The sequence below is a fragment of the Ranitomeya variabilis genome, chromosome 3 (assembly GCF_051348905.1).
Source record: "Ranitomeya variabilis isolate aRanVar5 chromosome 3, aRanVar5.hap1, whole genome shotgun sequence".
In the NCBI taxonomy this organism is placed as follows: domain Eukaryota; kingdom Metazoa; phylum Chordata; class Amphibia; order Anura; family Dendrobatidae; genus Ranitomeya; species Ranitomeya variabilis.
Genome location: NC_135234.1, coordinates 718,413,840 through 718,431,813, shown reverse-complemented (window position 1 = coordinate 718,431,813; position 17,974 = coordinate 718,413,840). Strand labels below are relative to the sequence as shown.

The window sequence follows — 17,974 nt, the reverse complement described above, 5'->3', positions numbered from 1 at the left end:
CGTGTGCCGCCCGTGTGCCCACTGGGTACCACACGCACCGTGCTGGGTACCACACGTACCAGCATCTGGTGCTGAAGCTGCGATTCATATATTCTCTCCAGCAGCGTTTGCTGCAGAGAAGATATGAATAATAGTGTTTAAAATAAAGATCTATGTGTCCGCCGCCCTCCCACCCCCTGTGCGCCCCCCCACCCCCTGTGTCAGAAAATACTTACCCGCCTCCCTCGCTGCTTCCTGGTCTGGCCGCGGCCTCTAGTGTATGCAGTCACGTGGGGCCGCTCATTTACACTCATGAATAGGCGGCTCCACCCCTATTGGAGGTGGAGCCACATATTCATGAGTGTAATCGGCGGCCCCACGTGACCGCATACAGTAGAGAAGCCGCGGCCAGACCAGGAAGAAGCTACAGCCAACGAGGGAGCAGGTGAGTATTTTCAGGACAGCGGGGGGGGCGCACAGGGGGTGGGGGGGCGGCAGACACATAGATCTGTCTTTTAAACACTACCGTATTATTCATATCTTCTCTGCAGCAAACGCTGCTGGAGAGAAGATATGAATCGCGGCTTCAGCACCATGTGGGGGGGACAGCGCTTACTGTAGCGCTGTCTCCTGCACGTAAAAGGACTGCAGACGGAGAACGTCCGTGTGCGGTCCGTGTTTTACACGGACCCATTGACTTTAATGGGTCCGTGTAATACGTGTGCTCCCACGAACACTGACATGTCTCCGTGTTTGGCACACGGAGACACGGTCCGCAAAAAATCAATGACATCTGCACAGATGCATTGATTTTAATGGGTCTACGTGTGTCAGTGTCTCCGGTATGTGAGGAAACTGTCACCTCACGTACTGGAGACACTGACGTGTGAAACCAGCCTAAGATGTATTTATTCTGGCACTTCAGTAGTTGTTTTTTGTGTTTCTTTATTGTTACATATAAATGTTGAATGCAGTAAGTTGTAATTTGAAAAGAAAAAAGGAAGAAACTCACACAAACATAAAATCAGATGATTCAAGGCTTAAAAAAAAAATACAAATGTGATAGATCCCAAGTTGAATCCCTGTACAAATATAAACAAGGACACAAGTAACACACATGCATGTTTTCACAATTTTAAAACATACGTTGTTTTCAGAATTGCGCATCAAAATTTTTAATTTGATTTCTCCAAAACAAAATATAAAGAAACATAGTCTTGTGACATATCATATGAAAGTCGGTACCGTTCTGAGAAAAATGATGCCTCTCCCACCTCTATATCTTAATTCTAGCCCGAGATATGATATAAAATGTAAAGCCATAACAGGCCAAAATCCATGCTTTTTCAAAACTTTAAAAATCTGTAAAAAATTAACTGATGAAGAAAAAAATTCTAAACTTTTAATTTGTAATTAACTAAAGTTGTACTTCATAAAAATAAAAAAAATCTAAAGGCGTAAGGTAAAAAAAATATTCATATTTGGATCACTTGATATGGAATGACCCATTTAGGAATTTTTTATTTTATTTTTTTTTTTTTACACATGTGGAAAATTTTTTTTTTTTACTTTGTCCCGGCTGGGACATCACAGATCGCCGATCTGACAGTTTGTACGGCACTCTGTCAGATCTGCGATCTTACTTTCATGCTCTGCAGCCTGCTCCGGACCCGGAAGTACTCCCTGCAGTACCCGGATGCAGCCCCACGGCCATTTTGGATCCAGGGACTGCAGGGAGGAGACGCTCGGTACAAGGTGAGTACATCGCCTTGTATCGATCGTCTCAGGGAAGCCCCCAGGGAGCCCCCTCCCTGCGCGATGCTTCCCTGTACCGCCGGTACACCGCGATCATGTTTGATCGTGGTGTGCCGGGGGTTAATGTGCCGGGGGCGGACCGTGACCGCTCCTGGCACATAGTGCCGGATGTCAGCTGCGATAGGCAGCTGACACTCGGCCGCGCTCCCCCCTGTGAGCGCGGCTGATCGCATATGACGTACTATCCCGTCGGTGGTCATACGGGCCCACCCCACCTCGACGGGATAGTACGTCAGATGTCAGAAAGGGGTTAACAGCGTATGATGCTGTCCTGCGCCTGCACACAGCCGAATGCAGAGGGAAGAAAATTATCTTTATTCTCCCCACCAGCATTTGGATTCAGACATGGGAGGCTGCGCCAGCGCTGGTTAAGGCACTTTGTGCGTATACACAGCGGTCATTGTAACCGCGTTCCCCTGACTGACAGCCAACCATAGTGTAGAGCCAGTGTCAGTCGGGGGCGCGTTTACAGCAGCCGCTCTGTATACTCAGAGCACTGACTGAACCAGCGCCGCCACTGCACCTATGACTGAATACCGAATGCTGGTGCAAGAAAAATTACAAATTGCTGATAATTTAACAAGTTAGAAAGATTAAAAGTTAGTTTAAAAAATGATGCTGATGTAAAGTAGACATGTGATAAATGTTATTTATTTACAATTTTTTTGACATAGAACTATCTCTTTTCCTTACATTGCATATTGTGCGTGGCAATTCACAGCACATGATGCTGGTAAAATAAAACAAGTTTATTGCTGCAAAATCTAATAATATCAGTATACAGTATTGCATGTATGAACTCTATGTACCTAATACCATGCACAAGAGACCTTTTATCAGCCCACATTCCCATGCACACACATCCCTTCTCCCACCACTTAGAAATGTTGACTATCCCCATCTAGAGGGGAACGAAGTATACTGGGTTTATCAGAAGATGGATATAGGAGGTGCATTAATTCATAAAAGACAGAGTATTAAAGGGTGAATGCAGGGTGGCTAATCATTGGGATTTAGGAGAAGACCGTAAAAAGGTTGAATGGGGGGGGGGGGGTCAGAGTGTAAGCTGACAAGTTAGGAATACTTGTCACTCCTGGGAAGATCCACAGTTGCTCGTTCTATCAAATTAAGGACTCTGCAGGGCCCATAGTACACTCCACTTTTGATGGGGCCGGTAGTCAGCTGCACTCAGGAATGATGTGGGGCTGTGTGCCATGACTGGTGTGGGGAATGACTTGTATTGCCACAAAAAGGTCAGTGTTCCCCACCCTATATCTCTTAAGAAAGGATTTGTTGCCACGCCTCAGGGCATTAAAGTCCTCTCTTTTACATCTTTTTGTGCGGTTTGCCTTTTTGCTTAACCCCTTCATGACCCAGCCTATTTTGGCCTTAATGACCTTTATGAGGTAATAACTCAGGAACGCTTCAACGGATCCTAGCGATTCTGAGATTGTTTTTTAGTGACATATTGGGCTTCATGTTAGTGGTAAATTTAGGTCGATAATTTCTGAGTTTATTTGTGAAAAAAACGGAAATTTGGCGAAAATTTTGAAAATTTCGCAATTTTCACATTTTGAATTTTTATTCTATTAAACCAGAGAGTTATGTGACACAAAATAGTTAATAAATAACGTTTCCCACATGTCTACTTTACATCAGCACAATTTTGGAAACAATTTTTTTTTTGCTAGGAAATTATGAGGGTTAAAATTTGACCAGTGATTTCTCATTTTTACAACAAAATTTACAAAACCATTTTTTTTAGGGACCACCTCACATTTGAAGTCATTTTGAGGGTTCTATATGGCTGAAAATACCCAAAAGTGACACCATTCTAAAAACTGCACCCCTCAAGGTGCTCAAAACCACATTCAAGAAGTTTATTAACCCTTCAGGTGTTTCACAGCAGCAGAAGCAACATGGAAGTAAAAAATGAACATTTAACTTTTTAGTCACAAAAATGATCTTTTAGCAACAATTTTTTTATTTTCCCAAGGGTAAAAGGAGAAACTGGACCACGGACGTTGTTGTCCAATTTGTCCTGAGTACGCTGATACCTCATATGTGGGGGTAAACCACTGTTTGGGCGCACGGCAGGGCTCGGAAGGGAAGGAGCGCCATTTGACTTTTTGAATGAAAAATTGGCTCCAATCTTTAGCGGACACCATGTCGCGTTTGGAGAGCCCCCGTGTGCCTAAACATTGGAGCTCCCCCACAAGTGACCCCATTTTGGAAACTAGACCCCCCAAGGAACTTATCTAGAGGCATAGTGAGCACTTTAAACCCTCAGGTGCTTCACAAATTGATCCGCAAAAATGAAAAAGTACTTTTTTTTCACACAAAATTTATTTTAGCCTCAATTCTTTCATTTTCACATGGGCAACAGGATAAAATGGATCCTAAAATTTGTTGGGCAATTTCTCCTGAGTACGCCGATGCCTCATATGTGGGGGTAAACCACTGTTTGGGTGCACGGCAAGGCTCGGAAGGGAAGGAGCGCCATTTGACTTTTTGAATGGAAAATTAGCTCCAATCATTAGCGGACACCATGTCGCGTTTGAAGAGCCCCTGTGTGCCTAAACATTGGAGCTTCCCCACAAGTGACCCCATTTTGGAAACTAGACCTCCCAAGGAACTAATCAAGATGTGTGGTGAGCACTTTGAACCCCCAAGTGCTTCACAGAAGTTTATAACGCAGAGCCATGAAAATAAAAAATAATTTTTCTTTTCTCAAAAATGATTTTTTAGCCCACAATTTTTTATTTTCCCAAGGGTAACAGGAGAAATTGGACCCCAAAAGTTGTTGTCCAGTTTCTCCTGAGTACGCTGATACCCCATATGTGGGGGTAAACCACTGTTTGGCCACAAGTCGGGGCTCGGAAGGGAGGTAGTGACGTTTTGAAATGCAGGCTTTGATGGAGTGGTCTGCGTGCGTCACATTCCATTTGCAGAGCCCCTGATGTGCCTAAACAGTAGAAACCCCCCACAAGTGACCCCATTTTTGAAACTAGACCCCCCAAGAAACTTATCTAGATATGTGGTGAGCACTTTGAACCCCCAAGTGCTTCACAGACGTTTACAACGCAGAGCCGTGAAAATAAAAAATCATTTTTCTTTCCTTAAAAATTATGTTTTAGCAAGCAATGTTTTATTTTCGCAAGGGTAACAATAGAAATTGGACCCCAATAATTGTTGCCCAGTTTGTCCTGAGTATGCTGGTACCCCATATGTGGGGGTAAACCACTGTTTGGGCACACGTCGGGGCTCGGAAGGGAGGGAGCACCATTTGACTTTTTGAACACAAGATTGGCTGGAATCAATGGTGGCGCCACGTTGCGTTTGGAGACCCCTGATGTGCCTAAACAGTGGAAACCCCTCAATTCTAACTCCAACGCTAACCCCAACACACCCCTAACCCCAACCCCAACACACCCCTAACCCTAATCCCAACTCTAGCCATAACCCTAATCACAACCCAACCCCAACACACCCCTAACCACAACCCTAATCCCAACCCTAACCACAACTTTAACCCCAACACACCCCTAACCATAACCCTAACCACAAGCCTATTCTTAATCCTATTTCCAACCCTAGCCCTAATTCCAACCCTAACTCTAATTCCAACCCTAACCCTAAGGCTATGTGCCCACGTTGCGGATTCGTGTGAGATTTTTCCGCACCATTTTTGAAAAATCCGCAGGTAAAAGGCACTGCGTTTTACCTGCGGATTTACCGCGGATTTCCAGTGTTTTTTATGCGGATTTCACCTGCGGATTCCTATTGAGGAACAGGTGTAAAACGCTGCGAAATCCGCACAAAGAATTGACATGCTGCGGAAAATACAGCGCAGCATTTCCGCGCGGTATTTTCCGCACCATGGGCACAGCGGATTTGGTTTTCCATAGGTTTACATGGTACTGTAAACCTGATGGAACACTGCTATGAATCCGCAGCGGCCAATCCGCTGCGGATTCGCAGCCAAATCCGCACCGTGTGCACATAGCCTAATTCTAACGCTAACCCTAGTTCTAACCCTAACCCTAACCCTAGTTCTAACCCTAACCCTAGTTCTAACCCTAGTGGAAAAAAAAAATATTTTCTTTATATTATTATTGTCCCTACCTATGGGGGTGATAAAGGAGGGGGGTCCATTTACTATTTTTTTTATTTTGATCACTGTGATAAGTTTACCACAGTGATCAAAATGTACATGGATCGCATCTGCCGGCCGGCAGATTCGGCGGGCGCAATGCGCATGCGCCCACCATTTTGGAAGATGGCGGCGCCCAGGGAGAAGACGTACCGACTTCGGGAGGCTCGGTAAGTATAAGTGGGTGGGGTGGATCGGAGCACGGGGGGGGGGGGGGGGAGCGGACAGGAGCACGGGGGAGCGGACAGTGGGACGGAGGGGAGTACCGGACAGAACGGAGGACTGGGGAAGAGATCGGGGGCGTGGGGGGGGGGGAGAACATGATTTCCAGCCATGGCAGATGCTATTGCAGCATCGGCCATGGCTGGATTGCAATATTTCACCATTTTCATAGGTGAAATATTGCAAATTGCTCTGATTGGCTGTTGCACTTTCAACAGCCAATCAGAGCGATCGTAGCCACGTGGGGGCAAAGCCACCCCCCCTGGGCTGAAGTACAACTTCCCCTCTCCCTGCAGATCGGGTGAAATAGGAGTTAACCCTTTCACCCGATCTGCAGGGACGCGATCATTCCATGACGCCACATAGGCGTCATGGGTCGGATTGGCACCGACTTTCATGACGCCTACGTGGCGTCAAAGGTCGGGAAGGGGTTAATAAATATATATATATATATATATATATATATATATATATATATATATATATATATATATATATATATATATATATATATATATATAATGTACTAGATGGTAGCCCGATTCTAACGCATTGGGTATTCTAGAATATGGATGTAGTTTATTCATGAAGATTTTAGAATAATACATTGAATACACAGGGTTCGGCCAACCGTGACCAATTAGCGAAGCGTGGTTCAAATCCTGCACCAATTCGCGGCCGGACTGCGCTTGTCGCTGATTGTTCTCGGCCGGCCACGTAGTGTATAGCACAGCCACATAGTATATAACAGCCCACGTAGTAAATAGCACAGCCACATAGTATATTGCACAGGCACGTAGTATATAGCACAGCCCACGGAGTATATAGCACATCCCACGGAGTATATAGCACAGCCACGTACAGTGTGTTCCAAATTATTATGCACAAAGAGTTTAGGAGTGATAAGGTTAGAATTTTTTTGTTTGTCATTTAAACTCATTGATGGTGATGTGTGTCAGGGCTCTTTATATCACTGAAAGCAATTGCAGATACCTGTGCAAATTAGTTTGGCAGGTGTGTCCAAATAAAGGCAAGACTACTTAAGAAGGCTGTTCCACATTACTAAGCAGCCTACATTTTTTGCCAAAATGGGAAAGAAAAAGGATGTGTCGGCTGCTGAGAAGCAACAAATTGTGGAGCATTTAGGTCAAGGCATGACTACAATCAACATTGCCAAGACACTTCATCGTGATCATCGCACAATCAAGAAGTATGTAGCTGATTCCCAGCACACACGTGTGCGTGCTGATAAGGAAAAATTGAGGACTCTTTCCAACAGGCAATTGCGTAAGGTTAAAAGAGCAGCTGCAAAAATGCCTGGTCATAGCAGCAGACAAGTTTTTGAAGCTGCTGGTGCCTCCAACGTCCCCAGAACAAGAAGATGCAGGGTCCTTCAGAGGTTTGCAGCTGTGCGTAAGCCATCCTGTCGACCACCTCTATCCACTGCACACAAGCAGAAACGGCTCCAGTGGGCCAAACGATACATGAAGACTGACTTCCAAACTGTTTTGTTCACCGATGAGTGCCGTGCAACGCTCGATGGTCCAGATGGATGGAGTGGAGGATGGCTGGTTGATGGACACCCCATGAAAACACGGCTAAGGTGCCAACAAGGAGGAGGTGGAGTAATATTTTGGGCTGGAATCATGGGGAGAGAGATTGTCGGCCCCTTTATGATCCCTGAAGGGGTAAAGATGAACTCCATAATCTATGTGGAGTTTCTAAAACAACACTTCCTGCCATGGTTAAAGAGGAGGAACCGTGCTTTCCGCAGCAAGATCATTTTCATGCATAATAATGCACCATCTCATGCTGCAAAAAACACATCTGCATCTCTGGCTGCTATGGGCATAAAAGAGGACAAACTTATGGTGTGGCCACCATCTTCCCCTGACCTCAACCCCATTGAGAACCTCTGGAGCATCATCAAAAGGAGTGACTATGATGGCGGGAGGCAGTTCACATCTAAGCAACAGCTCTGTCCACATGCATAACAATTGAAGCAGAAACCATCCAAAAACTGACAAATTCAATGGACGAGAGAGTTCAGAAGCTTCTTTCGAACAAGGGGTCCTATGTGCAAATGTAACATCACCCAGAATAAAGTTTTCTCTTGAAAACTGTTTGATTTCATTTTGTAATAAGCTGATAATGCTTATAACTTCACAATTGACCATTTTTGGTTAAAAATAAAAAAAAAGGTTGAAAACTCTGCTGTGCATAATAATTTGGAACATGCATTTTGAGTGTTTATTTTTTTAAAAAGATACTGTTTTCATAGGCAGTTTGTTCCAAAACATTTCAATTATACTAGAATAGTAGATGACTGGAAAATACCAATGACTGCAATTCAGATAGGTAATTTAGAGAAAATATGAGGAAATATTATTTGCCTAATAATTTGGAACACAGTGTAGTATATAACACAGACCACGGAGTATATAGCACAGCCCATGGAGTGTAGAACAGCCCACATAGCATATAACACAGCCACGTACTTTATAACAGCCCACGTAGTATATAACAGCCCATGTAGTGTGTAACACAGCCACATAGTATATTGCACAGCCCACTTTGTATATTGCACAGCGCACGTAGTATATTGCACAGCGCACGTAGTATATTGCACAGCGCACGTAGTATATTGCACAGCCCACGTAGTATATTGCAATGTGGGCATCATATCCCTGTTAAAAAAAAAAGAATTTAAATAAAAAATAGTTATATACTCACCTTCTTTCGGCCCCTCGGATCCAGGCGAAGCGTTTACCGATGCTCCTCGTGCACTCCGGTCCCAGGAGTGCATTGCGGTCTCACAAGATGATGACGTAGCGGTCTCGCGAGTTAATGCTGCCATGAACCCTGTGTGAGCGCTGACTGGAGGGGATTATAGAGCGGGCACTGACTGCGGGGAGGAAGGAGCGGCCATTTTTCCGCTGGACTGTGCCCGTCGCTGATTGGTCGTGGCGGTAAAACACATAGAAATAATGTTTATGTAGTCTTGCCTGCTTGTGGCGATAACCTTTTTATTTTTCTTTCTAGTCTATTTCAGCTTCCCCCTTCACTTATTCAGTATCCAGCAAAAGCCGTCAAAGTGAAACTGGCCGGATTTAGGCCTCCTACAGAAGATTTGGAGAGCTGTAGACTTCCATACTGCCCAGATTGGAGCCTGAAAGCATTGTACCAGATGATGGACTTGGTGCAGGGAAAGACACTTTTTGCCACATGCATTGTAAGAGTATTTTGAATTTTAGTGTTTTCTCTTCCATTTTCATTCTATGATGAATTTCTGCTTATGTTGTAATGTGATTTTGGTATAAATATCTAAAATCACTTTTTTTTTTTAATTTTTAGGTTAATCCCAACAGCTAATTACTCCACACCCCACCCCCTCTTTCCAGCCTCCGAAACTGTTCATTCACTATAAATTCAGTAATAAAATCCATCAGCTTCACTGAGGAATCAGGTTACATGCTCACCATAGCATCTATGCGGGGAGGATTAGTTGCTGTGATTCTTCCTTTTCAAGGCATCCTGCTTTCTTTTCACGGACATTATACAGCAGTATTTAGCAGTAAATTCAGTACTGCATTGGATAAAACGGTTACCAGAAGCAGCAGCATGGTCTCTCCGTGTCTCTCCCTGCTGCAGCTGCTTCCTCACTTTACTTAATGAGTCTATAGGCAGCATGCAACCTGATCCCTCACTTAGGCTGAAGCACAATATAAAGACCTAGATGAGGCTGGAGGACTTACTCTGTAAATCCATGTCAGAATGGCTGTATAATCCTTATATTATCATGAGCATCTTATGAGTCCAGCTATAGAGTGAAATATCTTATGAGTGCAAATGTATTCAGTGACTGACAGCTTCAGCTGGTACTAAGCATTGTGAGATCTCATCAGCAGGAAGGAGGTACACTGAGGAGCTGTCAATCAGATTAGGTAGGCAGGATGGCTATAAACATTCATAAATAAGTGTACATTTAATTTGATATTGATTATCAATCACGGTAAGTATATGTAAGACATCTATGTAATGTTTTATACTTTTTTTATTGTTAAATTTTATGAAAGATTTGTTTTAATATGTTCACAGCTGGTAGCACTTGTTTTCTGTTGTGGAGACTTAAAAGGGGATGTTCTAGGGACCTCCCATAGAGACAGATTACAGCGTTCGGTTGTACTATGCAGGATTGCAGGAAGCCAGTACTTATTAATTTAGCTTTTTGTATGTAGGGGCTTTGGAGTTGTGGCCCACCAAGAAAGTGTATATAGAAATTAACCAGCACAGCGGTTCAGGCATATATGGACAAACTATAAACTAAGTGGTGTTTTAAAAGCACCGCTTCACCCACGGCTGTCAGAGGCACACAATGAATGATTAAGTCAGACTTTCTGTGCGGGAAAAGATATGGGTTCGGTGTGTCACCCTGCATCAAAAGCAGGGAAACGGCATATGGTGTAAGTTTACATTGTATGCTGTGAAGGGGTTAAGGGAAATGTCCAGCCAAAACAGAACTGACGTGATCAACCTTGTCTTTCCTTTTCTTAGGCTGGATCAGAAAATACTGTGTTCTTGTATGATGACAATCAGCAACTGGTGCACAAGCCACTGATTGGCATGAAACTGGCCGACATAGAGGAGATGTGAATATTTGTGAAGGTATTGTTGAATGCTGTACATTGTTATAGGATTACATGATTTCTGACCTCTTACAGAAAGTCTCCCCTTTATAAAGCAGTAATGCTAAACTAGAATCCTTTCCAGCTGCCGTGTATTTAGCTCTTTCCTATTTCTAATGAAGCTGATTCAAAGGAAAGGGAAGCAATATAATTGTAGAAGTGTATCCAGTACAGAACAAGACTTCAGTCTATCATGGAAAACAGTCATTCTTCATTCATAATATCATTTAAAATTTCCATAAAACATAGAAATTGAAGGTCTAAAACTGCAGAGAGGAGTACTCTCACAAATGGAGAAAGGTGCTTTGTGCAATATAGACCCACCATGTCATGAGTGTATAGTTTACTAAATACAAGGAGATCCCTTAAAGGGATTTTTACAAGATATTTGACCTCATCTTTTTGATCAAGTGACAGGACCTATTTAAAGTGTAACTGTCCTTTCTTAGAGCACCACTTCAGCGTTTGTTCTTTAATTTTACCGTTGGAGTGGTGATCTGAATCTAAGGTCTTTGCGCTTAGTCTCATACTCACCTGCCGCCATCTTCCCCTCTATCGCTGCCACTTCCATCGGTCTCAAGCAGTTTACCTGCCAGCTGCTTCAGCCTTTCATGGAGGAAGGCGGAGGTCAATAATCAATGTAAGTCTATGAGAGCCTTGTTCTGGCCTCTTTCTGCCTCTCATAGACTTTCATTGAGAGCTTGTGACGCATCTTCTGACTTCGGACCAGTCAGAAGTTGCAGTCACAAGATGGTGCCGAAAAAGTTGAAGATGCCGGAGGGCGAGTATACGACAGAGGCTGGGACCTTTGTTTAGTAGCACCACTCCAGCACTGGAAAAAAACCCGTTGGAGTGGTGCTTTAAGGCTATGTTCTCACTATGAGCTGTTGGTGAGTTTTTGATGATGCAGGTTTTTTGTACCATTTCTACAACTATTACGTAAATTAGGCTACTTTTTTTTCATTGCTTTCTTAGGGTAAGTTCACACAGGACTTTTTTGCTGCGTATTTTTGCTGCGTTTTTTTATGCTAATTTAGGTGCGGTTTTTTTGGTGCATATTTGGTGCGTTTTTTGGGTAAGTTCACACAGGACTTTTTTGCTGCGTATTTTTGCTGCGTTTTTTATGCCAATTTTCAGCTGCTTATAATAGATGCGTTTTTTGTGCGGTTTTGGTGTGTTTTTTTGTCTATTTGTGCATGATAATAAAGTTGAGTGACCCCAGTGGAGCTTAGCATCGCCTTCATCCCAGCGGGGGAACAATTTACGGCAAATTACATGCCATGCATCGGCCTTTTTTTGACGATCACTGTAGTTTGGGCAAGCTACATCCCAAATTACAGGCATTGCTTCGACCTTGGAAAAATAAATGAAAAAGTAATTACCAAATGCAAGATGAAATGAAGCCAACATTCATGACAAGGAAGATACAAACATACACATGTACATAACAGCACATGAGCATCGCAAAGTGTACCATTGCAAACAATCGGATAGATAGATATATCACAAATTAAAAAAAATATTACCTCCATGATTAGTTGGGAAACATTAATGCTCATCCTCCTATACCAAGACATGGCTAACACCTCACTACCAGAAACTCCCTCACAATAGATCACAATCAGGATTTTATGCTGAGTGGAAACCAAAGCACAGTGGGCATGAGATTTCTATAAATCCCATCCAGTTTCCGCCAGAAACGCTGCAGATCCGCACTGTGATTTACAGTACAATGTAAATCAATGTGAAAAAAAAAAAAAAAAGCTGCAGATGGTGCGGAAAAATCCGCGCGGAAACGCTGCGGATTTAAAAGAAGTGCATGTCACTTTTGTGCGGATCTGCAGCATTTCTGCACCCCTCCATCATAGAAATCCGCAGTGGTAAAAACCGCAGAAAATCCCCATCAATTCCGCATAAAAACCGCGGCAAATCTGCACCTGCGGATTCTGCCAGGAGATGCGGATTTTGTGCAGAAAATTCTGCACCCCATTCTGCAATGTGTGCACATAGCTTTACACACTGCGTTTCTGACACTACAAAAATATGCAGCATGAAAAACTCACCATGAGAACACTGCCCAAAAGTTTTATATATTACACTGCACTGCACAGTGTTTGATCAGTGGGGTCCGCGTCCTGACACCACAACTGATAGCTCAAAACAGCTCTGAAGTCTGTAGCTCCTGTATGATCAGGACACACAACAGTATGGATCTGTACACAGCGCTGAGAGTGTGAATGTACGGACCCATAGATTTGCTTATGGACTGGGGCACCGCTTGGTGTGCACGGCTCCTGTTTGAGATGCAGACTTCGGAGCAGTGTTTTGAGTGAGTGGTGAGATCTCGGGATGCGGACCCCTACCGATCAGCTACACTACTCAGCCCCTGAATTTCTGAATTACACATTTAAAAATAAAAGTTAGTCATCTTTATATATTGTACAGGTTCACATTACCAGTCAGCCATGCCCGTCCTACCTACACTGTGCTGCTCTCAGCCATTTGCCCGTGACTCAATGCTATACCAGTTCATCCAAGACTTTGGACCCCCCTTAATCCTAAAGTTTTGGCATAAGCATGAAATATGTGATACCTATTCACCCTTTAAAGTGTAACCGTCTTTTTAATTTTAATTTTTATATTTTGTGAAATATCTTATTAGTGAAATCTGCTCCTTTCTCCTCCTGGACTGATCATTCATTATCACAATTCTCCATTCACAGGTAAAATGTGTCTCTTGTGATTAAAGACTTTCCCATCACTGAGATAGGAGATGACCGTTGGTGCTCATACAGTTCTATGGAGAACTAGAAGTTTCGTTTCAGAACTTGCAGCAGAATTTCGGTGTCCGTCTCTAGCTCCTCCAAAGAATATTAAAAGCACTAGCTGCCATCTACTATCTCAGTAATGTTAATATCTGTCTTCATTCAATAAAGATTTTTATTTTTTTTTCACATGAATTAAGAGTGAAAGATCAGTCCAGGAGGAGAAAGAAAGTGGAATTCTAGGAACAGATATATTACGAAGTTCCTTATTTTCATGTGTGCTGTTTATGAAATAAATAGATTTATACACTCAGGCCATGTGCACACCTTCAGTATTTTTCGCGTTTTTTTCGCTATAAAAACGCGGAAAAAACGCTAACATGTGCCTCCTATTATTTACAGTGTATTCCGCATTTTTTGTGCAAATGTTGCGATTTTTTTCAGTGAAAAAATCGCATCGCGGAAAAAAAAGCAACATGTTCATTAAAAATGCGGAATTGCGGGGATTCCGCACACCTAGGAGTCCATTGATCTGCTTACATCCCGCACGGGGCTGTGCACACCATGCGGGAAGTAAGCAGATTATGTACGGTTGGTACCCAGGGTGGAGGAGAGGAGACTCTCCTCCACGGACTGGGCACCATATAATTGGTAAAAAATAAAAGAATTAAAATAAAAAATAGTGATATACTCACCTTCGATGTCTTCCTGCCTCTCCGCTGCACGCTGCCGCTTCGGTTCCTATAGCTGGTGTGCGGTGAAGGACCTGTGATGACGTCACTGTCTTGTGATTGGTCGTGAGCGGTCATGTGACCGCTCACGTGACCGCGACGTCATGGAAGGTCCTGCGCGCACACACCAGCTATAGGAAGACGAACGGACGCCGCTGAGGAGATGTCTGGGTGAGTATAACCATTTTTTTTATTATTTTAAAACATTCTATCTTTTACTATAGATGCGGCATAGGCAGCATCTATAGTAAAAAGTTGGTCACACTTGTCAAACGCTATGTTTGACAAGTGTGACCAACCTGTTAAATCAGTCAGTTTTCCAAGCGATGCTACAGATCGCTTGGAAAACTTTAGCATTCTGCAAGCTAATTACGCTTGCAGAATGCTAAAAAAAAACGCAAAAAAAAAAAGGATTTCTTGCAGAAAATTTCCGGTTTTCTTAAGGAAATTTCTGCAAGAAATCCGGACGTGTGCACATACCCTCAATCCGAGGTTCCTCTTCAAATATATATAAGCCCTTCTGTGGGGTTACCTCTAGCTGAATGTTTGGGGGTTTTCTATGCTTTCATGAAGGTTTAATCTGTTTCTTTGTCTTTCCTGCAGATAACAAGTTGTCGTCTCCGATGACAAGAAGGTTCTTGCTTATTGCCAGATGTCGTTATTCATAGCTAGAGATTTTGCTTTCCGCTACCTGCCCAAGTGAAGGTGGTGGTTGTGTTTTTTCTTTTAGTCACATCATTTATATTAGGAAGTGTGTATCTGAAAAGCGCTGTGGAAATAATGGCGCTGTGTAGTTCCACGAGTAAAAGCAAAACCTTATACTCTTCCTCCTCATTGGTGCCTGGTGCCATTTCGGCGATATCAAGCACCAGGTATCTCGGCCACTAATGGACTGCAGTGTTCACACTTTTCTCGGACATCTGAAGCACATATAAGCGCTGCAGCCCATTAGCGACTGGTGATGGTCTGCAGCGCTCATGTGACAGTCATCCAAGCATCAAGAGGTTGGCTGTAGACATCGCTGAAAGGGGGAGTATTAATTAGTTTTGTTTTTTTTATTCAAGAGAGACTACAGCATTTAACAAGGGGGTGTCCAAGTAGCAGACAAACCCTTTAAAGGGAATCTGTCAGTAGGATCTACCCTCCTTTATGGGCATGCAGGGCATAGGAAGATGAAGCTGCTATCCAATGTCTTATTCCAGAGACCATCACATTTTCTTAATATGTAAATGAGCTGTTAAGATCTATAGGGCGGACACTGTTCTTCCTGACAATCTGCCTCCAGAGACTATTTTAAGTGAAATGGGGCATTAACAGTGTGCTACATGTAATGGCCGATTTCACTGTAAAACTATGGGTGATATTGACTGACACAGAAAACCATTAAACACATCTGCAGATGCCTTCTCATTGCTTCAGCTTCCATCGCGCAGGCAGCCAGTGCTGCAATACAGCAGAGCTGTGAGAGCTGCAGCTTATAATGTGTTTATGAGCTAAAATTCAGTTCTACTGTTCTGTTACTTTAATGTCTCACACTGGTAACTCGAACTTTTATTAAAAATAAGCTCTGGAGGCAGATTCTCATGCAGATCAGTTGCCGACCTATGGTCCTGAAAATCTCATTTACATTTCTCTGGAATATGACACCAGATCACAGATATCGAGAGATCATTTTATTAAGCTTCCTATGACCTACATGCCCATATAGACGGCTTAGGAGAGTTTATCCTACTGACAGATTCCCTTTAATGAAGGTTGTTTGTGTTTTTGTTCTTTTTTTCACATCATTAATACATCAGTAAGTATGTTAATGACCATTAAAGTGGGTTTTCCCATGAACAAAGTGTATTTTGATCAATAGATCTTGAAATAAAAATAAGCTCCACAAATAGATGTGTTAATGAAATAGGTTCCTGTGCTGAGATAATCTTATAAATGTTCCCCTGCTGTGTACTGTGTAATGGCCGTGTCTGACTGTACAGGAACATGGTCTGATCATACCACAACTACTGGGCAGGAGATGAAGGAAAAGCAGAGCATCAGATAGCAGCTGACTCGCAAAAATAATCCGTGATCCCCTGCTGTAATGTCTGTATACGCTCTTTTTCTTCTTCCTCTGCCCAGGAGCTGTGGTATGATCAGACCATGTTCCTGTACGGTCAGACACGGCCATTACACAGTACACAGCAGGGACACATTTATAAGATTATCTCAGCACAGGAACATTGTATTTAAACACATCCAATTGTGGAAATTATTATTATTCCAAGATCTATTGATTAAAATGTACTTTATTCGTGAGACAATCCCTTTAATGAAGACGGTTGTTTGTGTTTTTGCCATGTTGTTAATATTAGTAAGTGTGCTAATGACCATTAAAGAAAAATGTTCTGCATAACATTGGGTCTGAGTCTCAGATTAATCACATTCTTATACTTAATAACACTCTTTGTATTTAAAGGATTTGTCCAGAGCGTGACAAATTAGTTTGCTTTGTTTATGTGAATCGGGCCACTCTGGCTCATGGGTTGTGACTTTATTCACAGCTTATTCACATACATGTAGGGAGCTGTATTTTCACATATGGCCCATATACTGTATGTATTTTTGGAGTGTCCTATTGAGATTGAGTGTTACGGCCTAGTTTTTCTTTTTTGGCTGTTACTGTATTCGTTCAGGTGACATTGATTCCACATACAGCCCATAGACTTGCGCTGTTTGTGCAAGACGACTTTATTTCTTAAATAATTCTGGACCAACCTCCTATTTTTAATTCTGTTTGTACTTATTTCTCTTACTACCAAGCAATTAAGAGTACATCTGACCACTAAAAGTTATTTATATCTTCCTCATTCATTAGGCAACTTTGCCCACACCACACAGTGAAAGATAGTGCTATGTTGCTGCTACATAGAAATATAATGTTAGGAAATGCAAGCTGTCGATAACTGCAAGCTGCAAAAAAAGAGGATTTTTGTGTGTATGTATATATATATATGTGTGTGTATATATATATATATATATATATATATATATATATATATATATATATATATATATATATATACACACATACACACACACACATATATATATATATATACAGTGGGGCAAAAAAGTATTTAGTCAGTCAGCAATAGTGCAAGTTCCACCACTTAAAAAGATGAGAGACGTCTGTAATTTACATCATAGGTAGACCTCAACTATGGGAGACAAACTGAGACAAAAAAATCCAGAAAATAACATTGTCTGTTTTTTTATCATTTTATTTGCATATTATGGTGGAAAATAAGTATTTGGTCAGAAACAAACAATCAAGATTTCTGGCTCTCACAGACCTGTAACTTCTTCTTTAAGAGTCTCCTCTTTCCTCCACTCATTACCTGTAGTAATGGCACCTGTTTAAACTTGTTATCAGTATAAAAAGACACCTGTGCACACCCTCAAACAGTCTGACTCTAAACTCCACTATGGTGAAGACCAAAGAGCTGTCAAAGGACACCAGAAACAAAATTGTAGCCCTGCACCAGGCTGGGAAGACTGAATCTGCAATAGCCAACCAGCTTGGAGTGAAGAAATCAACAGTGGGAGCAATAATTAGAAAATGGAAGACATTCAAGACCA

The 17,974-nt window shown here is 42.4% G+C and overlaps 1 protein-coding gene across 2 annotated transcripts in view; it reads left to right on the top strand.

Moving 5' to 3' along the window:
- Positions 1-16,742, top strand: part of RNF17 (ring finger protein 17) — a 362,040-nt gene extending 345,298 nt beyond the window's left edge. For both annotated transcript variants that reach the window (XM_077298329.1, XM_077298328.1), the window contains 3 exons: positions 9,212-9,401; positions 10,724-10,834; positions 14,954-16,742. In XM_077298329.1, coding sequence (XP_077154444.1) covers positions 9,212-9,401; positions 10,724-10,822 — 289 coding nt within the window. In that variant the 3' untranslated portion in view covers positions 10,823-10,834; positions 14,954-16,742. The remainder of the gene's footprint in view (positions 1-9,211; positions 9,402-10,723; positions 10,835-14,953) is intronic.
- Positions 16,743-17,974: the final 1,232 nt, after the last annotated feature.